This window comes from Colossoma macropomum, unplaced genomic scaffold (genome assembly GCF_904425465.1).
Source record: "Colossoma macropomum unplaced genomic scaffold, Colossoma_macropomum, whole genome shotgun sequence".
In the NCBI taxonomy this organism is placed as follows: Eukaryota; Metazoa; Chordata; class Actinopteri; order Characiformes; family Serrasalmidae; genus Colossoma; species Colossoma macropomum.
In genome coordinates, this window is record NW_023495392.1 from 281,275 (window position 1) to 294,162 (window position 12,888).

General features: G+C 35.2%; 1 protein-coding gene across 7 annotated transcripts in view; it reads left to right on the top strand.

Annotated features, from left to right (window-relative positions):
* dmd (dystrophin) overlaps positions 1-12,888 on the top strand; it is a 164,887-nt gene that overhangs the window by 38,390 nt on the left and 113,609 nt on the right. For all 7 annotated transcript variants that reach the window (XM_036562454.1, XM_036562453.1, XM_036562455.1 and 4 more), the window contains exons 16-22: positions 126-305; positions 772-938; positions 6,210-6,333; positions 6,505-6,592; positions 6,938-7,179; positions 9,014-9,194; positions 12,335-12,480. In XM_036562454.1, the coding sequence (XP_036418347.1) occupies positions 126-305; positions 772-938; positions 6,210-6,333; positions 6,505-6,592; positions 6,938-7,179; positions 9,014-9,194; positions 12,335-12,480 (1,128 nt within the window). The remainder of the gene's footprint in view (positions 1-125; positions 306-771; positions 939-6,209; positions 6,334-6,504; positions 6,593-6,937; positions 7,180-9,013; positions 9,195-12,334; positions 12,481-12,888) is intronic.

Sequence of the window (12,888 nt, forward strand, 5' to 3'; positions counted from 1 at the left end):
ACCTTTTGTTCGCAAAGGGTGCCAGTATTTCTGAAGGGCACTGAAGCTGTAGTGAATAGTAGAAGATGAATGAATAGTAGAAGATAAACACACACCTGATACTGAAAAGGTATTGTGTTGCACAGATTCTGAAAGCAGACCTTGAACTGAAAAGGCAGACCATGGACAAGCTTTGCACCCTTGTTCAAGATCTGTTATCCAACATTAAGAATAAGGAGGCAGCAGGAAAACTTGAAGCAAGATTGGAGAGATTTGCTCAGCGGTGGGACAAACTGGTGCAATCACTTAACCTCACCAGTACCAAGGTGATGCATTATAAAATTCCTTTGAAATGCAATTGTATGCAAAAGATTGAACACCTACAGTCAAATTCTGTTTTGTTGATTTTTAAAGTGAAAATACATTATCATGAACTTAAATATGTCACTTTTCTGAAAATGTTAGTGAACAATTTCTGTTTATTTGCTGAGTTTAATATGTTTGGAAAAGAAAACACAGGCCACATTTCATATTTATTTTTTTCCAGTATATTAAATTCAGCAAATAAACAGTAACTTTGCAATAAAATGTGCAGAAGTGTATTCTCTGCAGAGTGCGTGTTCACTTATTTTCACTCAGAAAATCAACAAAATATAATTTGACCAGGGACATCCAAAGTTCTGAATACAATTGTATTATTTGCTTTCAAATGCTTGTTTTTATTTCATTACAGTTCAGTCACAGTCTTTAAATATATAGTCTATCTCTGTCTGTCATTTTTGTTCCTTGTAGTTTACAACCAGTGTTACTACATCCCAGTCTGAACTTACACAGACCACTGTGGAAACCAAAGTTACCACACATCAGAAAAAGATAGTGAAGCATACAAAGGATGGTCTAGCTACTCCTCCTCCGCAAAAGAAGCGTCAGATAGTTGTGGACTCGGAGCTTCGCAAAAGGTGAACTTTTACATTTCTTTGTTACACTGAAACACAGTATGAAGTGAATTCTATGTAAACTACTATTTGTGATTTGGTCAAATGAAAATTTTATGATAAAAAATCAAAAATGTTTTATTTTATTTTAGTTGTCTATTTTAAAAAAGTTTTAAATATTTTAGCATCTATATCATGTAAGACTGCCAGTACATTGTCCTCCAGTAACTTCTGATAATCAGGGTGTTACCAGATGATAATGGACTATTTCCTTCCTGACCCACTATAGCATTGAACTGAGAAGACAACACTGAAGAAATTGGCATTAAGGAAAAATGAGACTTATTGGCTCTTCGTTAGTGATTATCATTCGAAGCATATAACCAAACAAAAAGTCATGATTTAAGGACGTTTCTAAATATTAAAAATTCTAGAATTCAAACTAATTTGCTGGGGAAGTGATGCTTGTTTGGTGATGCAAATTACTGTGTATCAGGTATAATTTAGAATACATGACTTAACTGTGAATTATTCTACATAAAAATCGCATTTAAAATCAGTATGAATTGGCAATCAAAACCAATGCTGCCATTGGTAATTGGAAAAGTCATGCAAATTCCTGGGGGGCTGGTAGAGTTTTGGGCTGCTTAGTGAGAGCTAAAATATAAACGCATATAAGCACAGACAAACTATAAATGTTACATCATCTATGTCTGTAATAATTTAGGGTTTAAATCAGCAGCCCCCACTTCAAGTGTGAAGGCCCTGGTTTGGTGATTGTAACTTGATCGAATATAGTGAATAGAGATTAGATGAAGCTGAAGTTAGCTCCACATTTTCATTTCCCGTTCCACCTTAAATGATTTAGTAGTTATATTTATGTGTCTGACTGAACGCTAGTGCGTAACTGGTGCACTGTTTAAGGTGGACCAGAAATTCTATTTAAAAGCTAACATCAGCCTCAAAACGTTAGTTAGACACAACAGGCAGAGCTGTACAGAGTTTACTAGCTATATTTGTTTCAAGCCTTCAGTTCATTATCATGCACAAGTTGTTTTTGATTTGAAGTTCCATTTGAGTTAAAAGATGTTACTGGGGATGTTGAAAAGTATATCTGTCCCTTAAAATATGTAATTTTCTACCTGTCCAAAGCCAAAAGTTAGTCAGTTTTGGTTCTAACAATGCTCTTTTACTACAAAAGCTAGCATGGGCTTTGTGAAAATATTGTAATGGTGGTCAAAAGAAGATTCAACTGAAGAACAGCTTTTTAATGAACAATGAATAGGAACTGGCGCATACAGGCACATACATAATGCTGAACCCACGGGTGTGGTCACCAGCAACCACAAACTTTACACTACCAGTGACCCCCCCAACACACACAAACACCCCATACCACTGGTGTACCGTGATATAATCAAACATCAGAAAACATTTTAGAGTCATTACATTTTGATGGAATGTTACAGAAAAGCAAGAATTTCATGTTTCAGATGACGTGAAATGATGAATTGTGCTTAGTATGATCCAAGCCATGTGCATTAGTCCATTAGCATGCCCTTAAAAAAAATGTTCATAAGTCTGTTAAAATTTTATATCACATGAATGTGATTATTCTACAAGTTCACAAATCATTTCCACTCTCAGCAAAATATGCTTATAAGTATGTAGGTAGTCTCATACATTCACAGAGAATACAGAGCAGACTGATTACAAAGTCAGTCTTGTTTTAACGTCTCAATCAAAACATTACCTGTTTTTGTAAAAAGCAAATCACCTGACATTACATTTTACTTTTGTTATTCTTTTCTCCATTAGATAGGGGTTGACAAGGTTGGCTCGGACGCTTTTGTCAGCCTGGATTGCATGAAGGCTCTTGGTTTCGGTGTAACTTCAGTTTTGCATATCCTTCATCTTTTCTATTTCCTTCTGTCTTTCTTTCTTTCATCTGCTAGTCAGCACTGGGTAGACACATTTCCGTTCATGCAACTTCATGTGGATAACATAAATGCATTCTGTTTACTGTTTTCTGTTGTGTTAAATGCGGCCATGATGTGGGCCCTGTTTACACATTGCATTAACATCCTCAGTGGCTGACAGACATCACAATGTTAAGTCAGCATCGTAATGCCACACCCTTACACGGACAGCTAGGATGCTTTGGCCAGAGTATCCTGTTTACAGCTTAATGTTTCACCAATTATTCATGCTAATAAAGTCATTACATTTAAACTTTTTAATTGTGTTTACACTGAGATTTTTACATCAGCTCTAGTTCAAATATCAGTGTTTGTACTGCCACCATTCTTGAGAAATTAGACAATATTTTTTTTACTTGAGATGTCTAAATTGCACAAAAATGGTCTCATTTATTTGAGCCTCGTTTGTGCTGGTTTGTGCTGTTTAAAGAAATGTTGGTAACACTTTACAATACTGGTCCACAAATAAGCATGTATTAATACTTAACTAATGCTTTTATCACAGTAAATTAATTCATGGACTAATACTTAATACATCAGGAAATAATGAAGTGTATATGTCAGTAAAGAACTGAATCAAATATGAATAACCATTAATAAAGGCAGTCATTAATTATTAACATAATTCTAACTCAGTCTGTTAATTTATACCATGGCTTAATATATTAATTAGGGCCCTTTCTATAATGCATAACGTCTGATGGAGATGATGTAGGTTAACCACATTATGGGCTAATAACCAATACATTAATCTGTAGGAAACTCAATGGCATCGCTGTATGAACATTTTAATTTTTAATTAATGAATTATCAGAAATTTCATTACAATTACATGACAAGGGCTGGACTCAGTTTCATGCCCTTGCAATGTAATACTGATTTACTTCAGTAATAATGTGCCAGGAAATAGACAGTATGTAACGATACATTTGATAATGATATATGATACAATTCATTGCTTAACATGTCTGTGCATCATTAGTCTTTCCATTTATACATCATGTGACTTGTCTAAATTCATCATTAATTCATTGTGATGTGCCCCGCCAAGTAAAGTCATGATGTAAATATGTATTTACAAATCATTATTTAATACATCCATGTATCATTAATATTAAGTGTATAAGACATTATTGATCAGTGAAATGACTGAAAAGCACTACACAGAATTATCAGTGAAGACCATTTATTGAAACACACAATTTTAAACATGTCTTGCAGCATAACTGAGCATCATGAGAAAAAAAAACGATACCGGTTAACTAACATGCATTTCATGCCAAATCAACGCGCTGTTGAAACACCGTCTTTGTGAATGTGTTTAAAAAGATACCACACGTTTTTCTTCTAAATGTACGGCCACCATTTTGTTAGGGTTTAATCTCAAGTGATTCCGAGCGCGTATTAGCTAGATGAGGCTCAGAAATGAGCTTCCACTATTGTTGTTTATCCCAGAGAAGTTGTAGAGAAAAAAACTAAACCTGCTCTGGTTTCTCCACCATTTCTGTCCCACTCGGGCGCGCGCGAGACTGGAGGATCCACAATTGTGCCGGACAAACATTGACTAAAATTAGTCCGATTTTTTCGAAATGAAACGGGTGTACAGAGTGTTTTACTACTGTCTATTCTTAAGTATTATTCTGATTTTCCCAGCGCGGTTCACGTCGCTAAGGCTACATAGCCCACAGGGTATTTATGTTCAGGCATAATTTCAGTCGCACACAGAGGGCTCTCACTCGACGCATGCGCTCTGCAGCACCGCGTTTCTGCTGGATATGAGTAGCTTTTGTGCTAATTTGTAAATCATTCCAACCTTCGATTAATGAACTTACCGTCGATTAATGGGATTTTAGCCTTTGGGAAAATTTTAGTTCAGTATTAGAAGCAAAAACTGAAAAAGGCATAACAAAAGAATGACAGTAAATAAGGTTGGATAGTATTGAATTAGCATAGACGCTAGTCTTTCTGGTTGCATCCTGTCCACATTTATTTAATGATATATTAATGTATTACCCACAGTGTGTTAGCAGATATTTACACCATGACTTTACTTGGTGGGGCACATCATCATTACTTAATGCTGAATGTAGAACAAACAGACTACATATAAATATATTAACTAATTATATTAACTAATAGAATATAATTAAGTATAATTTAAAGTTGCTGTCATGTCATGCAAAATTATTCCCTCAGTTATTTTACAATGTTATATTAAACTTTTATTTTGTTAAATATTTAACCTAAGGATAAATACATTATGCATTAATTCACTGTGATGAAAGCATTAGTTAAGTATTACTACATGCTTATTTGTGGACCAGTATTGTAAAGTGTTACCGAAACGTTTGTGCCATTTTATTTCTCAAAAATATAAAGCCACAATGTTACGATGAGTAACGTCACTCAGCCCCCCATCAGCGCCCAGATCGTGCCAAAATGGTATCATGCGTTTGTCCTGCATTTGTGTTGGCTTGTGCTGCTAAAAGAAATATTTGTGCTGTTTTAATTTGTAAGCTATTAGGGAATGATCTTTCGAAGAGTGACGAGTTTCATAAAAAATAACAGCAACCCTCAGCATTTTTGCTTATAAGTTTACCTAGTTGGTAATGTATAATTTTCATTAACATGAATCAAATTGCTTTCTTTACAAAACTACGGCACTTAATGGGCAAGTTTTTAAAATGCAGTCTAGCTGACTAAAATAAAACTGTGCATCTCTGAGACCCAGTAATACACAGGTGGCATCAAGCCTCATAGTCAACAGTCATGGTAGTTAATAATACTTTGTTCAGTATAATTCAGTCAATCAGATCAACCTTTATTTCAACGCGAAAGTACATGACCAAGGAGCCAAGCAAATAAAAAAGGGATTGAAAAAATAACATTTGTCAACTAAAAAAAATCAAAATCTGCAAAACAAGAACATTTATAAATGTAAATAAATAAATAAAAATAAAAATAAAATAACAGCTCAAATAATAAAATTGGCAGAAAATAGCAATAAAATATGTAGTTGAAACAGTAAAAGTATAAGAACCAAATAAGATAATAAACAATAAGAAAACTAAAAATCTTAGAAATAAAATTATTTAATAAAATAGTAAAATAAAATACAACAGAAAAATAATTAATTTTAAATAAACTGGTTGCAGTAAAATAGCAAAATAAAATAAACCAGAGCAGAAAGGAATTAACATAAAACAGTAGCAGGCAGTGTTTTTAAATTGCCACCACAACAGCCATAGGTTGTTCAGAGGTGTTCAGCATACCTATAAAAAGTGTTTCAGCTGCTCTGTCACAATTTTGTTTACAGATTTGACGTGGACTTCACTGAGATTCATAGTTTTATGACACGCTCAGAGGCCATCTTGCAGAGTCCAGAGTTCTCAGTTTCACGTAAAGAGGGCAGCGTGGCAGACCTCTATGATAAAGTCTTGGTAAGATCCATGAGCATAGTCCATATTGCAGTGAATGGAAGTTCTATCCAGTTACTAGTGAACATATTCACTTTTGGAATATGGATTTTGTTAGGAAAAATATAGAATATAACTGTATTTGGCAATGTGTTATATTGTATTTCATTCTTTTCCCTTTCAATCATCTTGTAGGCAATTGATAAAGAAAGACCAGAGAAGTTTAGGAAGCTGCAAGAAGCAACACGCTCAGCTCAGGCATTGGTAGACCAGCTCACAACTGGTAAAAACATATTTTATATATATTTTATATATATATATATATATATATATATATATATATATATATATATATATATATATATACATATATAATATAAAATAGTAAAAGCTGTTTTTTGACTACAAACAGTCATAGCTCAGTGAAGTTGGGATTGTTTCGGGATTATTTAAATTGTGTTAAAACAGTGTATTATATCATCACACTTGGGATTTAGTTCTATATTCCTCATGTCAGACTAAGCAGTGCAGTCATTGGACAACTACAGCTCAATTACTAATAAATGCTAGGTCAGTATCCGTGACAACAGTTAATTCCAAATTTGATAATGGATTTTTTTTTTCATAGATGGGCAGAATTGTGATGACATTCAACAAGCTGAGCAACAGTTACGTGCCCGGTGGATTGATTTCTGTGCTCTCTTGGCTGAGAGGCTGGCATGGCTGGCCTACCAGACCAAAGTACTGGCTTTCTACAGTCTGTTTCAGGAGTTGGAGCAGGCTGTCGCCAATTCAGAGAACTGGCTGAAAGTGCAGCAACCGCCTGCATGCGAGCAGGAACCACTGAGGATCCAGCTTGAGCGCTGCAGGGTAACCACCAATGTCTGCCTGCGTGCATGGCGTCTTGTTCCTCTTTAGATGTGTTTTCATTGTCTGTCTGTTCTGTGTCCATATGCAGGACAAAGTCTGTCTATTCCTGTGTCTTTCCAGGTAATGCACTTTACCCACTGCATGTGTTAAACTGTTCTCTCATCCAGAACACCATGTACAGATGACCTAAACCAGTGTTCCTTTACTTCAGTACTGGAAGCCTGACTTTACTGCACATGCTGATGATTTATTTGCATGAGTCATATCACTAATTAATGACTTCTTGAGCTGAATCAGGTGTGTCATTGCAGAAGAAACAGAAAACTTTGCAGTGCAAATGGGCCTCATTTCAAAATGCTGATCTAGCAAATATTAAAGCCAAATTTTTCTAACAAGAGCTTTATGCCAAATGTAATCATAGTACTTGATCATTTGCAGAGTATAACTTGTTTACAAATAAAGGCCGGATTAGTTCATTCACATAATTATCCAACACAGTGCTATGTTTCATATCAAAGCTGTATAAGGCCAGTTCCCCACTTTCCATGACTTCTCTACCTAAACCTGAAAGTATTTAACACCTTACAAAGGGCTTATGATCTATCTAATCATCCACAGAGAAAGGATATATTATTTAATACTTTGTGCCTTTTTTAATACTCGTTGCCTTTGTTTATTTCTCCAAAATTAAATCTCTTTTGTTCTTCAAAACACTGATGTGAAACAAAAGCTTCATCCTTTGCCATTTTTACCTGAAATTGAAGACTTAAAGTACTACATTGTTTGTTCTTTATGAGTGAGTGAGTCCAGTTTATTGGGTCAGTCTCTTTAAGTGCATTAAGAACACTTACCATGCTTTGTTTATTGCTTCCTGGATTGGCAAGGAGGGAGGTATTGTCTAGTGCAGATGTACTTTAAGTTGCGACACTTAAGGTCTGATGTGCATCTCAAGTTTGCTGAGATAATTCTTAAACAAGCATACTGTAGGAGGTATTTAAGAGTCTTATAGTGTTCAGTAAACATTTGCTTTTTTGATTCTGATATTGTGTTTAACCTTAATATAATTGCTTGACATGATGTTTACTTGTATTGTTGTTGCAGTTAAAGAAGACCCCCCTGTATAATATTGTAATGGAATATTCCATACAGCGTCCTTGAATGCGAGTATTGAATTAACAGATTTAAGACGGTCAGGTTAGGAGTAATATAGTTTTCTGACCAAAATCCTAATGAGCCAACTATGACTAAATTAGTAAAAGTTTTTTGCTTCAAGATTTTTGTTTCTGAGAAGTTTTTCACGTCTGGCTTGATACAAGTAACCTGCTCCGTAAGCGGCTAAGGAAAGTTAAAGGAAGAGCTGCTACACATACAAAGAAATAATGCCTTATGGCATTAGGGTTGCCACCTAGTGTCTGTAGTTGTAATTGTATGATTTTTTTCCAGGAAACAGAGGAAAGATGGGAGTGTAAACATTGTTGAGCTCTTCTTATTTATTTATTTATTATCTTTAGAGATGAACATCAATAGTAAGGATTACTATTTTTTTTTCCTTTTTTTGTGGCTATAGGAAGTTCCATATTCTTCATATGAAAACAGGCAGTATATTGTGGTATTTTGTTGCCATTGTTATTGCAAAGCTACAGCTCAGTGACTATCACATATTATGTTAGTAACTGTGATTCTTATTAATTCCTTTGGATTTTATCTTTGTAAGTGGACAGAACTGCTTATTGGCAAAGATCAGAGTTGTTGTCTGAGAGTGCTGCTAGGTTTACTGCACTACCAGTGTTTTATCACCAATAACTTAGACCAAATTTTTATTCTCCATTTCTAGGATGAAATAGCTCGCCTCTCTGCACACCAGCCACAAGTAGGGCAGCTACAAAAACAACTTCAGGAGCTGAGAGAGAAAGAGGAAACACCAGTTATCTTTGATGCTGATATAACTGCCTTCCAGGATCACTACCACCAAGTCCTCACAGACCTAAAAGCAAGAGAGGAACAGCTTGTGTTAGGTAAGAAATGGTTGATCATATATTACAGTGGTGATGGTCAGGCTTAATTTTTAAAAAAATCTGTGGGGAGCACTGTCACACATTTTTTGTGCATAACCCATAAACCATGAGGTATGGCATCAAAACTATTTTTGATTTGGAATCTTTGTCTCAAATCACACAAACATGTCTCTTGATGAACCCATTTAACTCGCCTGCTACAAGTTTGAGATAACTTGTGAAAAAAAATTGTATTTAAGCTGCCCAACCTTCACAAATTTGAGCTCAACCAATCACAAGAGCGCTACATCCCAGAAACCTCTAGTAGGCATAGCTAAGTAACAAGAATTCCTGTCTTTGCCCAGTCCTTTCCAAACTTTAGTCTGCATGCTAATGTACAGGGACTTTGACCAACAGAAAATGTAAGAGCATTTCATATAAACTTTATCTCATCCTCTCCAAACTTGTCTTGGAAGTGCATTGCTCTAAATTAGCATTTGAATGTGGGTAGAGTTGTTAACTAGGTGGTGATACTTGTTGATTATTTTTTTGAAAAAGGATAAATCAAGACCTAGGTGGATCTCTATCTTATAGTGTGTATCTTCAGTAATGTCTCACTTTTAAATGAACAGATACACCCAACATGAACTATTTATTTGTGTGTATACAGGGCTGTAACTAGGATAAAATTTTTAGTTAGGTCCATTTTGCAGAAAAGTGACCTACATCACACAGTAACTAAACTAACTACCAAATATGTGTACTACACCAATTGTCAATTTGTCATTTACATTTTTTAACAAAATCATTGCTCCTTTTTACCAAAGCATAATTGTTAGGTACCTTTTCCTTTCATTTATTCTTTTCCTATCCCTCCAGTGTTCCATAAACCACTACTACTGTTCCATAAATTCACTACCCTGTTTAATGTTATTAAATGAATCATTTAACTATTTATTTTCATCTGAACATACATGCTGAAACCTATATATACTAAATCAGTTGATAGTTACATTTATTGAATTTCATTTACCTCTCTCTCTCTCTTCGTTTCTGTGCTTGTCTGTTTTGCTCACTTCCTTCTCTGTTCTCACAAACTGCTGAAAAAGCACACATTAAAAATACTTTGTAAAACTCTATCTGTACCAAACCCCAGCAAATGGGTAGGAAGATATTCATACAGTTAGCCAGACAAAATACAACCAAATGTATCTGCTGATTTCTAAATACTTTACACGATACTGTGCTACCAGTGTACTTCTTAACAGTGAGCATGTTCACTGTAGTATGTTATCAGTAGATAACACAATACAATTGTTGATTGTGAACAATTGTTAATTTGTCCTCTAAACGCTAATATAACCGGCTACGGAGCCTGTAGCCTAAACTGAGCAGCTACTGGAACTAGACTAAATGTGCTGATTATGTGCAGCATTACTAATGGTCCAAATAAAGAGTCATGGTGGTTGCATTTTACAATCATAATCTGTTAAATACACTCACAAACCCTTACATTTTATCGCAGCTATATGTTAGCCTAGTATGTGTGCTGCATACCTGAACATCTCAAGAAGTCAAAAGTGGTCTGGGTAGCATTAGCATGGCATCTTGTACAATTGCAGATAGCAGTGGTTGCTAATCAGTGAGCAGTGGGCTGAGAAAATAAGGCAGAGCTTGGTTTAGAGCATAAATATTTGATTGGCCATAACACAGCGACAATGCTCACAGAAAACAAATCAAATATCACTGTCTTAAAAATGTGGCTTAATAAATATTCCTTCCCCATTTGATTGGGTAGACCTTAAGGGCTATACCCTTGAGTGGCTACCACGTTATCAGAATGGCGCTGTTTCCACATCTAAAATTCTGAACGGAGATACATGAAAAAACCTTTCAGAAACTCTGAAACCGAGGTCTGGGCCTCAGTGTCCTCATAGCTAGTTACGGCCATGTGTGTATATATAGCTTTTTTTATTTCTGTCTTTCTGTATTTATTTTTCTGGAGTATCCCCATCCCGCTTAACCTGCCGTATCCGTCACTACTAAGTGTTTGGGGTCCTCATCATTTACAAATTAAATCCTGATTGGTTCTCTGGACTGCTACCAGGTTCGAAAACAGCTTTCATGGTCAACCAAATGTACCGAACTCTCTGCTAAGTGCCCCCAGGTCCGAGAAAAATCTAAATTGTGAAAACGCAGTTTGTGCCACATGCACTTAGGAGTACAAGCACAGTGCAAAATGTTATATGTGCTCACAATATATCTGAAATGTATATTCAGTTCACTGAACTGCAAAGAGAACTGCAAACTGCTTATTTATCATGTATATGTATGAAAGAGAGAAACACATTCTGTATTTTCCATGCTTATGGCCTAAAACTGTGCATTTAATTTAACCTGAAACTGGAGCACAAGGCTTAGTACTCAGGCTCAAAGTGTAAAAAAAAAATTGTATAGGGAAGTGTTGAGGGTTTGTCCCTGTACTGTTATTTTGTATGCATTACATAACACTATTTTTCTCTATGTCAAAATAAATAGTTGTTCACAAAAAGAGATCTTTTAACATCTAGTGTTATATATTCTGAACAGGACTGTAAAACAGGATTCTTGGAGAGTGGTTTGAAGACAGAGAGAGAAAATGCATATGGGTGAAGATTCTGTTATGTCAGACTTACGTTTCAGGAAGCAAGAAACTGGCTTGCACCAATTTTGTTGGCTGCCATGAGTAATCAACAAAACAGTAGACAGTAGATTATCTTCTAAACCGCATGATAAGCAAGTTCATTACACATATTTTTGCATTCATGGTTTGTACTGAAAATTGAATTTGCCATCAGTGTTTGACATGTTAGATTCCAGAATTGACCACATTTACACAGTTGCAGTACACTGTAAATAAAAAAAAGATAAATATTTTACTTATAATTAGTAGCCTGATTGCCTTTTAATTTTAAGAGTTCATTGAGCTTGAAATAATAAGTTTTTATAATGTCAAACAAGATTTTTGTTTTGTTAACTGTGTTTTGTTAACTGTTATGGAAAGTTCTGTTTGCAGAGCATTTCAGGAATCTCCAGTAATAAAAGTAAAGGGTTTTACTAAAGCTACAGTATTTTAAGTGATTAAAAAGTATAATTAATTTTTACTGTTCCCTTTTCTTTAGTCCAGTCTAGCCTTCCACCTGCACGCTACAAGGATGTAATGGCAGCTCTGATGGCCTGGCTGCAGCAATGTGAGGCCAAACTTGCCCTTCCTTCAACAGCATTAACCGAGTACTCAGTCATGGAGCAGAGGCTCAAAGACATGATGGTATAGAAATAGCATTACCTGGAGTCTCTCATATGTGTAGCAAATAATGGGGTGTTTTTCATATCTGTGTCAGTTCAGTGAGGACTACATTCAGTGATTGAATTGCATTATTTTGTGTAACTGTTGAATGTATGTGTGCATTAAAAGATGAGAAGCTTTGAAGACAGTTCATGAAACAAATTAACATTTACACAATTTTCACATTAACAAAAAAACATTTACAAAATATTGTACTATTACTATTTTTATGCATTACTGTAATTTTTGTAGTTGATTGGCCAAGACATGATTGGGGTCTTTAGTTTCTGTCTTTAGTTTTGCAGTGGAGGCTAATGTAGCAAACAAGTAAAGGAAACCAGTTATATGCAACCAATTAGCATCATGCAAAATACATGTCTAAATCAAGGA